The 16,876-nt window shown below is 46.3% G+C and overlaps 1 protein-coding gene across 1 annotated transcript in view; it reads right to left on the reverse strand.

Moving 5' to 3' along the window:
• TAF1B (TATA-box binding protein associated factor, RNA polymerase I subunit B) overlaps positions 1–16,876 on the reverse strand; it is a 52,240-nt gene that overhangs the window by 6,097 nt on the left and 29,267 nt on the right. Inside the window, exons 9-12 of the mRNA XM_054569789.1 lie at positions 10,325–10,472; positions 5,006–5,183; positions 4,395–4,441; positions 2,981–3,071 (exon numbers count right to left, since the gene is read on the reverse strand). Coding sequence (XP_054425764.1) covers positions 2,981–3,071; positions 4,395–4,441; positions 5,006–5,183; positions 10,325–10,472 — 464 coding nt within the window. The remainder of the gene's footprint in view (positions 1–2,980; positions 3,072–4,394; positions 4,442–5,005; positions 5,184–10,324; positions 10,473–16,876) is intronic.

Raw genomic sequence — 16,876 nt, forward strand, 5'->3', positions numbered from 1 at the left:
TAGTTCTCAACTCGAACAAGAAACTTGCTACACTGCCAAGCAGACTGCTGCTCTGGAACCAAGGTAACACTTACTGTTCATTTTTAGTCTCATTTTAATTAACTGAATTTCCTAAAGTGGAGAGTTTTCCTAATTTACAGTGAAAAGTGAGAACTGCCCCTTCTTGACCCAAGGGCTTATTCTGAGGGCGGAGCGGCAGGCGGGGCTGTGCCCGAGGGCCTGGCTGTCCTGCTTCCCCAGGCCTGAGGCCTGGCCCTCGCCCTCCACAGGCTCGGAGGTTCCCAGAGGCAGAGGCGCCTTGCCCTTCTCCACGTCGCCTCCGCCTCCACGTCCCCAGCATTGGCAGGAAACGGCAAGGACTCCTCTACATAACTGTTGAAGGACTAACGGGTGGATATCGGAACAAACAAATGAGCGCAAGATCTCTAAATCTGTCTTCCTGTACGGGGTTGTTGTGAGGAAAAACGGAGATAATGTTTGTACTGGTTCTTTAAATCCTATACAATGGTTAGAAGTAATTATTATCCAGTGCTTGACAAAGTGTCTGGCTGGTAGACACTCAACAAATATTTGTGTATTTTCTACCAAAAAGAAAAGAAAAAAAAGGCTGATAAACAACAGAAAGCCAGAAATTCATATATTCTTATTTTTTTTAATTTATAGTATTCAATAATAGGTAATTTCTATTCTTTTTTTAATGCTAAAAAATAAAATACATACGAAAATAAGTATTTTAGTAATATGATTGCAAATGATCATTTTCACCCATTTAAAAATTGAGTTTTCTCAAGAATATCCAAAAGATTTGCTGAAATCCACAAAATCTTGACTTTATATAAAACAAAGATGTTAACTTTTTACTTGAATTCTCATGGCAATTTAAAGTATTAAGAACAGAAGCAAACCTTGCCGAGTCATCAGGGAGCAGTGGAGCCGTGACCAATGCTCACAGGGGACAGGCTTTCGGAAGACACCGTGCGACCTGAGTCCGAGTGAGCTGCACCGCAGGACGCAGCAGGGAGCCTGTCATTTACTCTTGCAGTAAATGATTTTGTGATTCTTTCAAATACCTTTTTTGTTATTTATTTTCTTAATAATAAGTCACAACATATTCAAGGTAAAAAAAATCTCAAATAATAAATAAATTCCCAAAAGCAAAAGAAACAAAAAGCTGCCTACACGAAGCAGTTCTAAGCCCACACCCCTTGTGAAGGCCCAGTCAGTCAGCGGGGCAGGGCGGGGGGGTGGGGGGGGGGGGTGTTACTGTGGGCCGGCCAAAAAGTTCACTCGGGTTTTTCTGGGCGGTGGCTCTAGCAGCCCTTAGTTGTCTTGACCTTCACTTGAAACAATTTTGTTAGATGGTATTATGACAGCTGTCACATCAGTGTGCATTTAAAAAAAAAATCAAAACTGGTGCATTTTTGTGCAACCATTTTAATATTGAAGACAGAAGAAAATAAGCAACATTTTTGGCACATTATGCTTTACTATTTTAAGAAAGGTAAAAATACAACTGAAATGCAAAGATTTGCACAGTGTATGGAGAAGGTGCTGTAACTGATTGAATGTGTCAAAAATGGTCTGCAAAGTTTTGTGCTGGAGATTTCTCACTGGACAATGCTCCACGGTCAGGTGGACCAGTTGAAATTGATAGCGATCAAATCGAGACATTACTTGGGAAGAATCAATGTTCACCAAGGGGGAGATAGCCGACATACTCAAAGTATCCAAATCAATAAAGTTATTGGTGAAAATGAAAACGATGACTTTTATTTTACAGAAAAAACCACACAGACTCCTTTGGCCAACCCAGTAGTCCCTGGGGTGGGAGGGAGGGACGTCATGCCAAGAAGAAGGAAAGACAACCTAGAGTAACAGCACTCTGGTCATGCTTCTCCTTCAGAGTTTACTGTGTTGACCTCTTTCCCAAACTACAAAACCTACAAAAAACAGACACACAGCACAGCCCTAATGTTTCCTACAGGTGCCACCAAGTGCTGTGTGCTGGGAAAGAGTCAGGGAGCAGAGGAGCCCGGTTTCCTAGGGGCCACAGGCTGGAGGACGGGTCGCCTCCCACCTCTCGCCTCTGCTTCGGCCTCTGTTGCTGCATCTGGACCGGGATGGGGAACTGTTACTCTTCTCCCTTTTTGACAAGGACCCTTCTCGCCACTGTGCCTCCTTCATCCCTGGAAGCTTGTTTCTCTATTCACTTCACATCTCACAGGGAAAAACCTAGTTCTGTCCATGAAAACTGGACTTAAGTTCTTAAGAGTGTAAAACAGGCATTATTATTTCTATTCATAAGAAAACTAGAACTGCATGAGTTATTAACTACTTTGAGCAACCTTGACTTTACTAAAGGATTTAAATTATTTGATCAAATGAGCATTATTATAAATATATATAAATAATAGAAATACTAACTCTTCCTTCAAAGTCTCATTGAGACTCAAAGTTCTAAAAACAGATGAAACTGTTCAAATCAGAGATCAATAGAAATGTACTCTATATTATATAAGATATAGTATCTCTGAGAATTTATGAGCAAACTAAATTTCAGTGCCTCGAGGCTAAGAGGTTAAAGTGATCGTGTGGCCCGCGGTCATGCACCTGGCCCGTAAGACCGTCAGGATTCAAATCCAGCACTAAGTCTACGCCCTTGCCACTTTACCGCGATGGACCCACACCAGAATGAGTGAGTTCCAAGTCAAACATTGGCAATGACTGAATTGAATACATTCTCTTTCTACTTTCCTTTGTTTTGATTTTTATAGGGATTTTTATTTTGAGAGAACATTCCCATTAAGGAAAAAAGTCCCATTAAGGAAAACAGTTATTTAGAAAATATAGTGGCTAATATTTCTAAAAAAAACAGTCAAAATACTGATTGAGTCTATACTGATGACACTTCAGCTTTCAAATGTAAAGTAACAGATCTGGAAATGAGCCTGTGACTCTAAAACTAAAAGAGGTAACATACTTGGCTCTGGCTTCCTCCCATTTTTGTTTTTTCTCATCAAAGGATTTCTTCATAACTTGGTACCATTTTCTGAAATCAAACCATGGCTTAGCTGAAAAAGAAAAAAATGAAACCCATGATTATTAACCAAGGAAGCCACATTATAATAATGTATATTGTTCATCTGAATCTTCATTCATTGACGTAATTAACCATTTACGTAACAGCCCCTGGAAGTCATGGATGGAGTCACTGTCTCTGGCCTCTAACGCGACTCCTGAGAAACCCTCCCGAGTACTCCTCCTCAGAGCATCTAGCCCCAGCCAGCTTACACCGAAACTGTCTTTTTATACTGCACGTCTGTTTCTCCAGGCTTGACTGCTGCCTCCCAGAGAACGGACGACGAGTTTTGTTTGCCACCGTGCAGGCAGGCCTCTTCCTCCCAGCCCAGCCCCCGCACAGGGCCTGGCTCACATGCCCCCGTATGGCTGGGAGGACACGAGGGAAGGGACAAGGGACAGATAAATGTGGGAAACGACACTGCAGTAGCTGAATTCAGGCTTCCAGTTTCATCAGCTCCTATTCCAGTTCTCCCTGATCCTAATCCAAAGCCCATGGGGTAGGCGAGAGAGTGGCCTGATGGGACAGTGGGGGTGGGTCCCGGAGGCCCAGGTGAGAGCTTACAGGGCAGCACGTGGTCCAGCAGTCACTCCTCACTCTACACGGGAGGTGGGAGGGGGGAGGGCAACGGGATGAAGGGGAAGCAGAAAGAGGCCCACAGGATGAGGGGCTGGAAGAAAGGCAGGCCGACCAGAGGAGGGAGATGGTGGAAGGCCAACTGCTCACATCTGCTCCTCTGTGCACGGCACCGACACTGCCAGGCTAACAGAGACAGGCACGCTTGGGCCTCTGGCTGTAACCCCGTGCCAGGCGTCTGCTGGAAGTCTGGACAGGAGCCACTGGGGCAGCAGCGAGCAGCCCTGATTTGGAAAGAGGTGGTGGGGAGGAGGTGTGAAGAGAAGGTACTTATGTTGCATCTCGAAGACTGAAGACAGACTTGCTGGGGACTGAAGGAGCGGGGTGGATGAGAAGGAAAGAGCATTTCAGGTGGAAGAACCAGTACGTGCAAAGGCTGAAGGCATTACAACAGACGGCCCAGCCACGAGACGGCCCGTAAGTCACGGGCTAGCGAGGCGGGGGAGGCGCCAGGGCTGAGGAAGCGGCGGGCCTCCACGCGCGGCGGGGCGTCGCCGAGGGCTCGGGTGGCCTGGAACACAATGCGGCAGCTATAGGCAAAAATAATCCTGGTACAAGGTATAATGTAGAGAGATGTGTATGTATATGTGTACATGTGCATTGTCAACGTATCTTCCCTACATTTATTGCATCTTTTAACCCATTATCTTTGACTTTGATTGATAAAAAAATTAAGTACCTTCTTTTTTCTCTTCATTATATTTCTCCGCAATAGTAGACAAAGACCTGGAGATACCAATAAACAAGTCAATTTATTTAGAAATCACTTACTTGAAGACAGTGACATTTTGAATTTTACCCTGAAAGAAAAGTATATAACAGTCCCTGACACTGATGGGCACTTTAGTGGAGAAGCAGTCACCGAGACAGAAGGGACTGCCTCGCTTTGTTGGTGTCTGGGAGGGGTGACATTTTAAAATTCCTTTACTTTCCAAAATATGCTTTGAGACACATGGCACCAGGAGCCTTAAGGCATATAGATAAAGCACTACTTCTTTAGGGCTTGTGGATGATACCTCAAAACCCAGGAATCAGTGGAATAATGAGAAACACATGTACCTACCTGACAAAGAGGAAAAAAACATGATACAAACAACTTACTAAGGTAGAATAAACTCTGCCAACTAGCTGAGTCAAAACGTTACGTAAGAAGTAACTGTGGCCGCTCGTCAACGCTCTGTAACAGCCGAGCGTTTCCATTTTCTAGCGAGATAACACATGGAGTCCTTCGCTCTGAATAATGAGGTAAAAACTATACAATTTTTCGTCATAAAATTGATATATACTTACCATTCTAAATTGTCATCCAATAGAAAGAGCAGCTTCAACACTATGACAATGACAGCGACAGCCTGAATATCATATTTAACAGTGTTTTTCTTTTTAGCTATAGGATCAAATGTCAGAAAATCCACTTCTCCTATTCCGGCCATTTTTACCACCTGGCAGGTGAAATTGTACATTTCATCTGTTTAGGGGAAAAAAACAAAAGAGTAAAACACGAGTAAGCTCTCTGACCAGCTGGAGTGCACACCCGCAAGACGGTCTTCGGCGCAAAGCACGGCGCGGTGCGGGAGCCCGAGACGCACGTCCGCCACCGCAGGGAAACAGACGGGCTGACGCGAGGGTCTTGACAAGGCGCGTCTTCCCCTCTTCTGGCCCCCGGAATGCCTGCCGCTTGTGAGACCCGGCTCGGCACCTGACACGCAGCCACAGGCGCGTGTCTGCGGGCTGGTGCACGTCCCTCGCCGGCGCCTCCACGGCGGCCAGCACTTCCCTGAACGGACCCCAGCGCGACCAGGGCCTCTCGGAGCGCACGCTCGCTGGCGGGCGCGCCCTCGGTGGGCGCACGGGACGGCGCCGTGTGCGCTCAGCGACACACGCAGCTTTCCCAAAGGCGCCGCATGCTCCGCAGGGGCTGCGGTCTGTTACGCAGTCTGGATACCGTGGACTCGGAACCAGAAAACGCAGGGCCTATGCTTAGACTTCCCAGGCATTATCTTTGTGACTCTGGGTTAGAGTCACTTAACCTCAGCTTCTTCATTTGTCAAGTGGGTTACAGTTGAAGAGGTGAGGATAAATTAAAAAGGGTATTATGAGAGAATATACACTGAACACTCTAAATTACGACACAGATTTCTTTACTCACTAACCTAAGTACTTAAGACACACCACATTCTATTTTAACTGATTTCGAGTAGAAGAGCTATTATTCGTGAGTGCATTATCAGTTGTATCGCATGCAACTGACTCTCCTACAAGCAGTCACCATGTTCTAGCCACTCCGCTTCCTTAGTGCAGCATACGGTACAGTGGGGGCGGGGAGACTAGGGAACCGAGTCCCGCGCTAGCTCTGTGACCGTGTGCGCATTATGTGGCCTTTCTGGGCCACAGCTCCCTTCGTCTGCATCAAGCAGGAGTGACAACGGTGCCTCCCTCACCTGTGTCACTGTGGAGATTTGACAAATGCCTGACCTAGAGCGCCTAAGCCTGTGCCTGGCTTACAGCCCCGGGGCTGTTCTGCCCGCCACTCTCCGATCTACCCTCACTCGCCCCCTCCCGGGCTTCCCCCCTCCGGCCGGTCCTGCTGTGATCGATCCCTCCCCACTGTCCCGCTCTAGCCGACCCACGCAGCCCTCGCTCCCAGCCCCAGCAGAGCTCTGCCCTTCCCCAATGGGCCCTGGGCTCACTAGCCTCTCTGCTTCACACAGTGATTCTTGCCTCTCTGCCCAGAAAGCCAATTTCTTTTCCTCGTTTCTCATTTCAAGCTCAGTTGGGTGGCCTCTCACCCAGCGGACAGACTCGATGACAGCAATCGTGCCTTCCAAGGACACTTGCGGGACGCCAGCAGCCTTCTTTGCTCAGCCCTCCTCTGACCAAGGGCACAGCTCTCTGGCACTCCCCCACCCCCCCAACCCCCAAACACACACTCGGCTAGGGGCCTACTTCCGTCTCCCTCTTCAGCTTGAGGGCAGATTCGGTCTTATTTGTCTTCTGAACCTGCACATAATCGGTGCGACTTCCATGTTTATGGTGAAGAATAGGTAAAATACAAAACAATTCTCTCCTAACATTTAAGTAAAAAATTTCCACTGATTAAAAAAATGCTTTGTTCACACAGAAATAGAACATATATAACAATTCAAATAGGTACCAAAGTATTTTTATACGTCTCCTGGGTTTTAATAACTTGGCTAACGTCTTGACTCGGCCTTTACTCACTCTTTCAGAACGTGCATATTGAGTAACTACTATGTTCTGGGTGTTAGAGTTAAAGACACAGCCCTTGTCCTCAAGGAGGTCCTTGGTTAGTGACATTTAAACAACTAGAGGTCAGTATGATCAGGACTGTGACACAGGAGATGGCGCTTCAGGGAACTTGCAATGGCTCAACCCGGGGCTCTGGCGTTGCCTGAGGAGAGGCAGGCAGGCCAGGTCATGAAGTCTGTGCAGCAGAGAATTTGGACTTATTATTGTTAAGATTATTTCAACTTCCAGATTCCATCTGAATATTTGTAGACTTCATTCAAGTGCAAAATGATCAGGAGATACAACATTAAGCTCCATTCAACAAGCACTTCCCGAGCACACTGGGTAGAGGACTAGGCTGTGACGAAGGAAATCAGAAAGACAAAAACCCCGGCGGACTCCTGCCTTCGAGCACACACGTAAAACATGGAAAGTTTCACTGCAAAATGCACGCGCTAAAATGTTACGGATGATCTGCACTGGGTTATAGAGGCTATATGTAGTCTCTTCCCCGGGTCATTAAAAATGGAAACCAAAGTAGTGTTATCATTATAAACAATGACATTTCTTGAAAACGGTCTCCTCTATTTCTTTTAAATTAATATCTTGAACTGTTGTCCTCTTACACAAAAGTACAGAGTACTGAAAAAAAACAGCGAGTGGAAGGACTTGTGAGAAAGGAAGTGGAGACGGCAGAGAAAAAGTAAGGCGTGGGCTCCTGAAGCGGATGCAAGGCAGGACACTGGCTCGGGACGGGAGGGCCGGGCTGCAGGTCTGCGCTCTGCCTCCTACCAGCCAGGGGTCACTGGGCCCTGCTGGGTCTCCTCTATAAATGAGGTGACATACATGGTGTTCAAACACTCAAGTGCCCCACAAACTGCCTCCGCATCTGATTGTGAAAGCTGCCAGGAATTCTCCCTGGCAGGCGTGCCAGTCCCAGGATGCGGAGCCCCGAGCTCATTCAAAGCCATCGGAAGTCAGCGCTTGCTCAGCAGGGGCATGGGTGACAGGCTGGGTAAAAGCCTCTGGCCGAGCTCCGGAGGCCACGTGGTCACACAGAAAGGCCCTGGAGAGGGGCACTTGTTGCCACGGCCTGTTTACAACTCCTCCCAGCTTCCTGGGAACCCCGCGAGGGCTGTCCATGTGCCAGCAGCAAGGGTCTCCTCTCTGTGGCACTGTGGGTGGCAAGAGCTGCATGTCTGAAAATGGCGACACCCCAAAAGTCTCCCCACAATCTCGTGGGTGGTGTGCAAACCGATGCACATTTTAGAATCTCAACCTTAAGGTGCAGGGACAAGCACATCTTTATTTGTAGATCTATTTTGTTTGTTGTTCTACCCTCCTCCCACTATGAAGCAAAACAACCTCGACAGAGGACATTCATAAAACACAGAAGGTGGAAGGGAGGAAAAAATATGTTGCCATGACTTGGAAATACCATTTTAATATTTTGGTAGATTTACTTCTCTAATTTTTATCAATATTTTCATTTTATGTAGCTATGGTTATTTATATATTGCAATTTTGTACTTTGGCTTATCTTACTTTTTGCTGTAACATAAATACTTTCCATGCTTTTCTGAACTTTTCACAAACATGATTTTAAAAGCTGCATACTGTTTCCCTGGGTATACATACCACTGTTTATTTAACCATTACCTTCCTGTTAGATATTTAAGTTGCTTCCGATTTCTTGTATTATAAATAAGGTCAACAACATGGACACATTTTTTTTTTTCTATTGAGCAGTTTGTGAGCAATGAAATGTCTGTACCTCAATTCTTTGTAATACTGCCTCCCAAACAACACTTAATAAACATCAGGTGGTAGTAATACCTCTCTGCCTATTGCAGTGAGTTTAATTCTCTTTGTCACTCTCCGGAGAGTTAGGTGAGAACAGTGCTAGACACACCCGCTGGCCGGAACACTGCAGTGCGCAATGGGGCCCGGCGTCTGCCACAGACCGGCTGCACCCGTGCGCTTTGGTGACCCCTGCCACGCCTTCCCCGCCCGGCGCCCCCTTTGTAAGTCCAAGGCTTGGGAGTGCATGAGAGAACACAGGAACTTGCGATCTTTGAAAGAGCCATCAAAGAAGTAAATTTAAAAAAAGTAACATCTGAAACAGTAATTCTGCTCCACGCAATATGTCTGATGCAGAAATCTGACTTTCCAAATCCTGGAATCTTAATCAAATAGAGAGTGACTTCTGAAATCTCTGGAAGAGACATACACTCCTTTGCTTATTAAATATATTTTCAAAGTTTAAATTGTTTTTGTTCCTTAAATTATAGACTTCATGTTTACATGTCTGCATGTTACTACATATTTATACTTACTTTATAGTTAAAATTATACTATACAGCTTTACATACTGCTTTTCTCATACATTTATTTTCCTTTTCTATTAAAAATATTTTAATCACTTTTTTTAAACAAGGGAATGAGTTCTTAATTCAAACTGTAGCAACATGTTCTTTAAAGATTTTATCTATTTATTTTGAGAGAGACTAAGGGAGGGGGAAAGAAAGGGAGAGAAACATCAATGTGTGGTTGCCTCTCACATGCCCACAACTGGGGACCTGGCCCACAATCCAGGCCTGTGCCCTGACTGGGAATCGAACCAGTGATCCTCTGGTTTGCAGGTTGGCACTCAGTCCACTAAGTCACACCAGCCAGGGCTAATCACACTTTTGGTATTGCTTTAGCAATAGTATAGTCACACCATATTTGCATTTTCTATTAAAAATGAAAGTCCTGAACTTCTTACATTTCTAGTTTAGCCAGAAAGTCAAGAATGGATTCCAGCAGCAAATTCCACTGGGCAGCCTGTGTCTTCAAGGCCTAGTGAGGCTCTTTTCATATTCTCTGTTTCATTGCCTTCAAGAGTTCATGTGCTCCAACCAGACTTGGATCTCCATTTGTTTTAGGGACTGGAAATAGCATTATATTTCCAAACAATAAAAATGTTACCATAAATTAGCTCTTGGGATTTTTAAAAATTAGAAATCATGATGTAATAATCATGCTTCATGCAAATGAGGAAGTTGGGGGGCACACCTGGGTCATTGATACACACACACCGAAACATTTGTTACTTTACTTGCACTCAGCAAAAACCAAATACATGCTCTCAAGCATGGCCCTCACACCGAAAGAGAACTCTTTGTTTCCGGACAGTGCCCTTTTCACCATTTTACATGGCCTGAAATACCTTAAGAAGGAATTGCCCTGTTAAGCTTCATGTTGCTCTGGCCCCTGCTGGGTGGCTCCACGAGCCTGCGATCTGAGGGGGCTCCGCGTTTTGCTCAGTAGGACTGTGGTCGGTAAACTCGTCCTCAAAGACAAATGCCCCTCGCTTACCAGGGAGGTTGACTTCCATGAGGTACTTCCTACACAGGATGTTCGGATGAAGGTAGCACTCTTCAGTTATGTCCGGGAAACGAGGCAGGTCCAAAAATATGGCAACTTCGATCATTTTTTTATAGATATCCTCGTAGGTAGGCCAAGACTGGAATAAAAGACAGATACTCAGGGTAGCAATTTTCTCAACATAAGCTAGTTTTTAAAATATTTTCTGATTTTAAAGTACCATGTACTCATTGAATGAAATTGGGAACGTGGAGAAAAGCGTGAAAGGGAAAAACGACGCATCCCTATCATTCTAACTTAGCAGTTATAATTAGTAATAATACCAAATTAGAAAGCCACTAAAATTCTGCTTGACTCATAAAACCCTCACCGGCCTTACCCACGACACAGTGAAACCGTGACTTCTCGCCGGGCGCAGGCGGTCCTGGGGAACAGGTAAAGCCGCGGCCCGCCTGGGCCCGCAGCGCCGCGCTAACCGCTCTCCCGGGGCGGCCCTCACCCGCCTTCGGGCCTGCGGCTCACTCATTCAGCTGGGTTATGTAATGTCCACAGGGTCCGCTGTGACTCAAACTGACCCTCGTACACATTCACAGCAGCTTTATTCCTGACAGCCGTAGGGTGGAAGCAACACCAGTACCCATGAATGGATGGATAAACAGGGGCGGTCTACCTACACAACAGAAGAGCGTCCATCCGCAGAAACGAGCGGAGCCGACGCGCTTCGCAGGATGGGCCTGACGTCTGGGAAGGTGAAATGCTTTGGAGGCGGATAGCGGCGATGCGTGCGCAGTGCAAATGCATCTAATTCTACTGCCCTGCACATCTAAAACTGGCTTAAAGGCTAAGTTTTATGTTATGTATACTTTACCACAATTTTAAGAAATTATAAAGAAGGAACCTACATGTTATCTAACGGAAAAAATACCCAAATATATTAGAGATATCATAATTAGAATAATAAAGCTGAAGATTTAAAAATTTCAACATAAGGCAACCAACTAAACGGGAGGTGATAATTACAAACAACAGCTCCAACAAAGGGTTAATGTCCAAAATATATAAAGAATTCATACAAATCAACAGCAAACAAACACTCCAATGAAATGGGCAGACACTTCTCTCAAGAAGACATACAAATGGCCAACAGATACATGAAAAGATGCTCAGCTTCACTGGCATTAGGGAGATGCGAATCAACACCGCAGTGCGACGCCGCCTCCCACCTGTTAGAATGGCTACGACCCACAGTGCTGGGGAGGTTGTGGAGGAAAGCAGACCCTCATTCACTGCTTGTGGGAACGCAAGCCGGCACAGCCACTACAGTGGGAGACAGGAGGGCAGTTCCTCAAAACGCTGAGAATGGGATTACCATGTGGCGCAGCGCCCCCTCTTCTGGGTGTCTACCCAGCAAACTCAAAAACTTATTCGCAAAGACATTCGCCCCTTACGGTCATTGCAGCCCTGTTCACAGCAGCTGAGGCGCGGGGACACAGAAGCGCCCTTGGATAGAGGGCTGGGTAGGTGGGCAGGCGTGGTGCGTGCGTAAAACGGAGCACCCCTCAGCCAGGAGAGAGGACGGAACACTGCCGTTTGTGACAGCCTTCTGAGCAAAACAAGTCCAAAAAAGCTGAGAACCACGTGGCTGCACTCACATGTGGGGATATAAAGCCGAGACGCATGGACACAGACAACAGCGTGGTGGTCGCCAGAGGGAGGGCCGGGGGCAGCAAAGGGTAACGGGGCCGAGTAAGAGGTGATGGAAGATGATCTGACTTCGGGCGGCGGGCACACAGTGCAATTTACAGATGTGTCATAGAAACGTCCACTCGAAACGCACATGGCCTTATGAGCCAAAGTCACCCCAATACATTTAATTAAAAAAAGGAAAAAAGCAAAGAAAAAAATTTTTAAATTCAACATATATAAAATGCACAAACATTTAAAATCTATAATACTTGCTAATATCTAACTTATATAAAATATCTTCACAACGGAGGCATACATTTGTGGGGGAGGCAGTGAAATTACTGAACTATTAAATCTAGAACGCCAAGGCAGAGTGCCTTTCCCAGAAGACAGAACACACAGAGCAATAGCAAGTGTTAAGCACCACCTGCCAATCTCTCGCTCGGGGCCTCTCTGGCCAGAGATGAGGCTGCATTACTACTCACTGGCCCCACTACCGAGCCGGAAGCGGTCCTTAGGCCTCGGCTGGGGTAGGCGCTCTGACTGGACGCCCCGCGGCCCCCGTGTCTGCCCCAGGGGCGCCCCCACAGGCTCAGAACCTTCCTTCCTCCTCCGCTATCCCTGGCCCTGGTGGCCCCGTTGTCCCTCCGCGGTGTGGCTATGGACTGTCCTCCCCCCATAGCCGCTCCCAGGCCGGCCAAGCCGGCCCCGCATCGCAGCCAGGCCTTGGCGGACGGCCGAGCGCGTGTCATGCAACCGGGTTCCGAGGCGAAGACCCCCGCAGAGCGCGTGTGCTTCTGTCCCACTGTCCTCCTCCCAGAGAGGGGGATCAGGCTTGAACTTTGACAAGATCCCAAAACACGGACAGCTATCACAGAATCATGCGCAGGAAACATTGAACGACTGTGTTTGTGTTATCTTATTTTTGCTTTTAGAAGATGCGCTCACGCACAGAGCGACGTGGGGGGCGTGGCAGGAGAGGTCTGCCGGGGCCCCTGGCAGGCTCTCCGCGTGCAGCACGGCGCAGTGACACCTGCTTTAAACTGGACGTTGGCACTCTGCTAGTCAGTCTAACTCTGCTCAAATATTTTGTGGAACAAGCTGGAATAATAAAAGAGGCAGAGAGATAAGACTAGTCTACGCTGCTTCTCTATCAGAATCATTTGCAAGGTGCTCGTTAAAAATGCATGTTCCTGGATCCCACACCACACTCCCCGGGTCAGTCTCCGGCACTGGGTCTAACAGCCTGTCCTTCAAACAAGCTCTCCAGGATATTCTTATGCAAAAATAAAATAGAAGGAAATGAAAGTAAAGTAAAATAGGATGCAGTGGCTTCCCAGCCTCACTTTTCTTGCAGTTAGAAGAGGCGCACGTTCCTGCGGCCGGGCAGCAGAGGTGCTGGATGGGCGGGGCGGGGGTGAGGGACACCGAGAACACCTGTCATTGTGACGCACGCCTTCATCCCCCCAGGTAGATGTCAAACCTGTCAGATGATGATTGTTCCAAAAGATTGCACAAACAATCCAAGGGCTACATGTGGCCGACAGAGTAAGTCGGTGAACAAATCCAGAGTAAAGTTTGAAGGCTCAGTGCGTACTGAAACTTGACCCAGTGAGGATGTCACCTGGGCTGCTTGAGGAGTGACTGACGGCTCTGCAGGAGGCTTTTTCGTCCCCCCTCCCCCCGAGACAGGGACCTAGTTTCCCACAGAGGGGTAAGACTGCTCCAAGGCAAAATGAGTCACCGTGGCAAAGTGCCACTCAGTGGGTTTGGCTGAACCAGCGCTACGCCTTTTCTTTTCACTCATTCAGAGAGAAGATCAGAATGTTGTTGATCAACGTTCAGAAAAACACTGGAGAAGTGCGTCGGAGTGACCTTCCAGTGTCCTCTGTGTCCCTCTTGCGGAGTCTGGGGACAGGTGACGAAACACCTTCTTGAGAGGATTTGGAAACACTGCTGAGGGCCGTGGGAGACTAACATGTGTGTTACAGTGATCTGTGCAATTGGTCTGTGGGTTGAAAACATATACAAATAAAGCAAATCAAGGCCAAAAAGAGAGAAGTAGCAGAAATCGGCAGAACAAACTGTATCTGGAATAGAGACAAGTGTGTCTAAACTCAGCTTTGGTTCAAGCAGCGATGGACTATTTGGTACTCTCTGTAGGAAGGGTGTCCTGAAAGAAACCAGATCTTCAGTTTATTTTACCAGATGAACAACCAGGGTTTTGCTAGAAGAAAATAATATTTTGAATCTGTACCACGCTCCAGAAGCTGAAGTCAAAAATGCACCAGCAGAAGCTGCAAAGGCATATGAAGAAGGAGGTTATCTTTAAATTAAGAAAGGAAAAGAAAAAAAAAAAGACAAAAAAGAAAGAAAAGGCAGGCTATCTGCCTGGAGTTGGGTATTACAGCTCAGAAAAACACTACAACTTAATTTGTGCGCTAGTCTCCTCTCCTGAGCTTCGCTCTTGTGGCAGAGTGACGGCAGGGGACCCGCTCGGAGAAAGAGAGCCAGCCACGTCAACACCCTCTGTACCCCTCTGTACCCCGTGTTCCATTCTCTGATGTGTCAAATGAGCTTTGTCACATTTGTTTTTACTGGGACAGAGGGGCTCACTGAAATACTAACAGAGCAACTTAGGGAGAGAAAGCATCCACCTAGGGTAAAGGGTTAAGGGTCTTCAAAGATCTTGTGCGCTCTCTCTCTCTCTTTTTTTTTTTTTGTTTGTTTTTTAAGCAGCGCTCAACTTTCTGGAATAACAAAAACAAAATAAAACCAAACCAGAAGAAAACCAGTCCCCAGCAGCCCACACACACAAAACCCCGGGGCACTATCTCCGCCGCCATCTCCAGGAACAATCGCACCTTTTGTCGTTGGCGGTGGAGGCCGAGCTGCTGAAGAAGCCAAGACTTAGCGAAGGAGGTGAGACATGGAAGGAGGGAGCAAAATGCTTCCTTTGTTCCCGAAAAGCCGTTTCCATTTAAAAGTTTCAACATACTATGGAAGAGTGAATGCACTTTTGTGAGCAAAGGCAAAGCACACAATGAAGAAAAGCTGCCTGTCAATTAAACAAACAGTCATCTGAAGGCATCTAAACCTTCCCCCCTTTTCTTGAAAAAAACGTGGGGACAGGCGGGAGGGAATGTGGACTGTGACGAGCTGTGGCTGAAGATGTGTCCAAAAGGTAAACGAGGACACAGAGGGCTTTTCTTGGTTCCGATGTTTTTAAAAAGACGATGAGGCTACAATAAGCTGTCCTGGCGTGCATTGAAAACGGAGTGCTTGGGAAAGCATTTCACTGAATTTCACAAATATTTCCGTGAGTTTATTTTCCTTCATGAAGCAATGCCTTCAGACAGGTAAGGACAAGCTAGAGTTTCTGTTACACAACAGCAGGCTCTTGTGATAAACCTGATTACAATGCCCTGTCAGAGGCGCGCTTCCTGCTTAGCTATTAAAAAAAAAGCGCAGGGCCTCGCCCGCCCCCTTACTGTTGTTCCACAGCAAAGGCTCAGCTGGGAAGCAGCTAGGGCTCCATGCACCTGCTGATCCAAAGTTAGAGTAAGACTTCCTATTACAAAGAATAATTAATAAGGAATACGAGTAATGTCGGAAGTAAAGCACTGTAATCTGTTATTTGTGGAGGAAGGATAAAATAAATTCCTCGTGTTATAATTCACAAAGCAGTTCACCCTGCATTTTCAGCCCACTAGATTTATCTCAATGGTTTTAAACCTACCAGGTAGTGACAAAAATAAATACTTCTTTATGTTCAAAGTTGAGTCTACTGGGAGTCTGTAGCACACACATTACTTTCTGTGAAATGTACTCTTGGTCCTGGGGGTGGGACCATTTCAGAAACATTGTCAGCTTGTGCCGACAGACAAGTCTCACGAAAAAACACAAACACATGAACTGAAGACCATAAAGACTTGCCAGCTGCAGGGACATAGTGATTCGTTTTGGCCTCAGGATGAGCTAGGGAAACCTACTGGAGTCCTTCTTTAAGAGGCCTCTGTTCTCCCAATATTCTGCTGACCGTTGCGTAGCTCTGTTCAAACACCACATATCTTTACTAAAGATTCAAAGCTGGTGTCCAGAAGAGCAGATAATCCCCAAGTAACTCTCTTTGCTCTAGGAAGGGTTGTGTGCTTATTTTTGCAGCAGCTGTAGTTTTGTCGAGACTTGATTTTCTTTAGATGAGCCCCCTGCCCGAGTCCCGTCCTCTCCCCACAGACGGAACCCGCTGGCTGCCGGGCGGCACTGGCCCCGGGTCGGACTAGATCACAGGCAATCCACATTAAGTCGCTGGTTCCACTTAGCAAATGTGAGCTGATTCCCCTAAAAGAATCATCATCTGTGCAACCTCAAACAAATGTTTTCTGACCGAAATAATTCACCGTTGGGTTCAGTATATTGGTAAAGAGTACAAATTAACTGATAATTATTTATCTCACATACTGGTTTTCATTAGTGATACCAACATACCCATAATTTGCCTTTTTAAATATCCTTGCTCATAAGCAGAAAATATATCCCTCACATATTTATCACTAAAATTTTAATAGAATGTCTTTTTATTTTGTTGATCAAATGCCTCTACTTAATGGACTCCTGATATACTATGTAAGAAATACATCAGAAGCAGTCTGGAAGTGTCCTGCTCAGGTGGAAAAACTCCCCAACAGATTAATTTGAGATCTCCTAAAAATAAAGTATTCAAACTTACTCATTTTTTTAAAGCTATTTCAGATAATGTTAAGAATACACACAGACTGAGTCCTTACCATGTCTAGTTGCATTAGGTGCTACGGATAACACAACAGAAGCATTAAATATGGTCCTGCCTCCCACAAG

The sequence above is a fragment of the Pteronotus mesoamericanus genome, unplaced genomic scaffold (assembly GCF_021234165.1).
Source record: "Pteronotus mesoamericanus isolate MK-2021 breed Mesoamerican mustached bat unplaced genomic scaffold, CSHL_Meso_final contig_101, whole genome shotgun sequence".
Classification (NCBI taxonomy): Eukaryota; Metazoa; Chordata; class Mammalia; order Chiroptera; family Mormoopidae; genus Pteronotus; species Pteronotus mesoamericanus.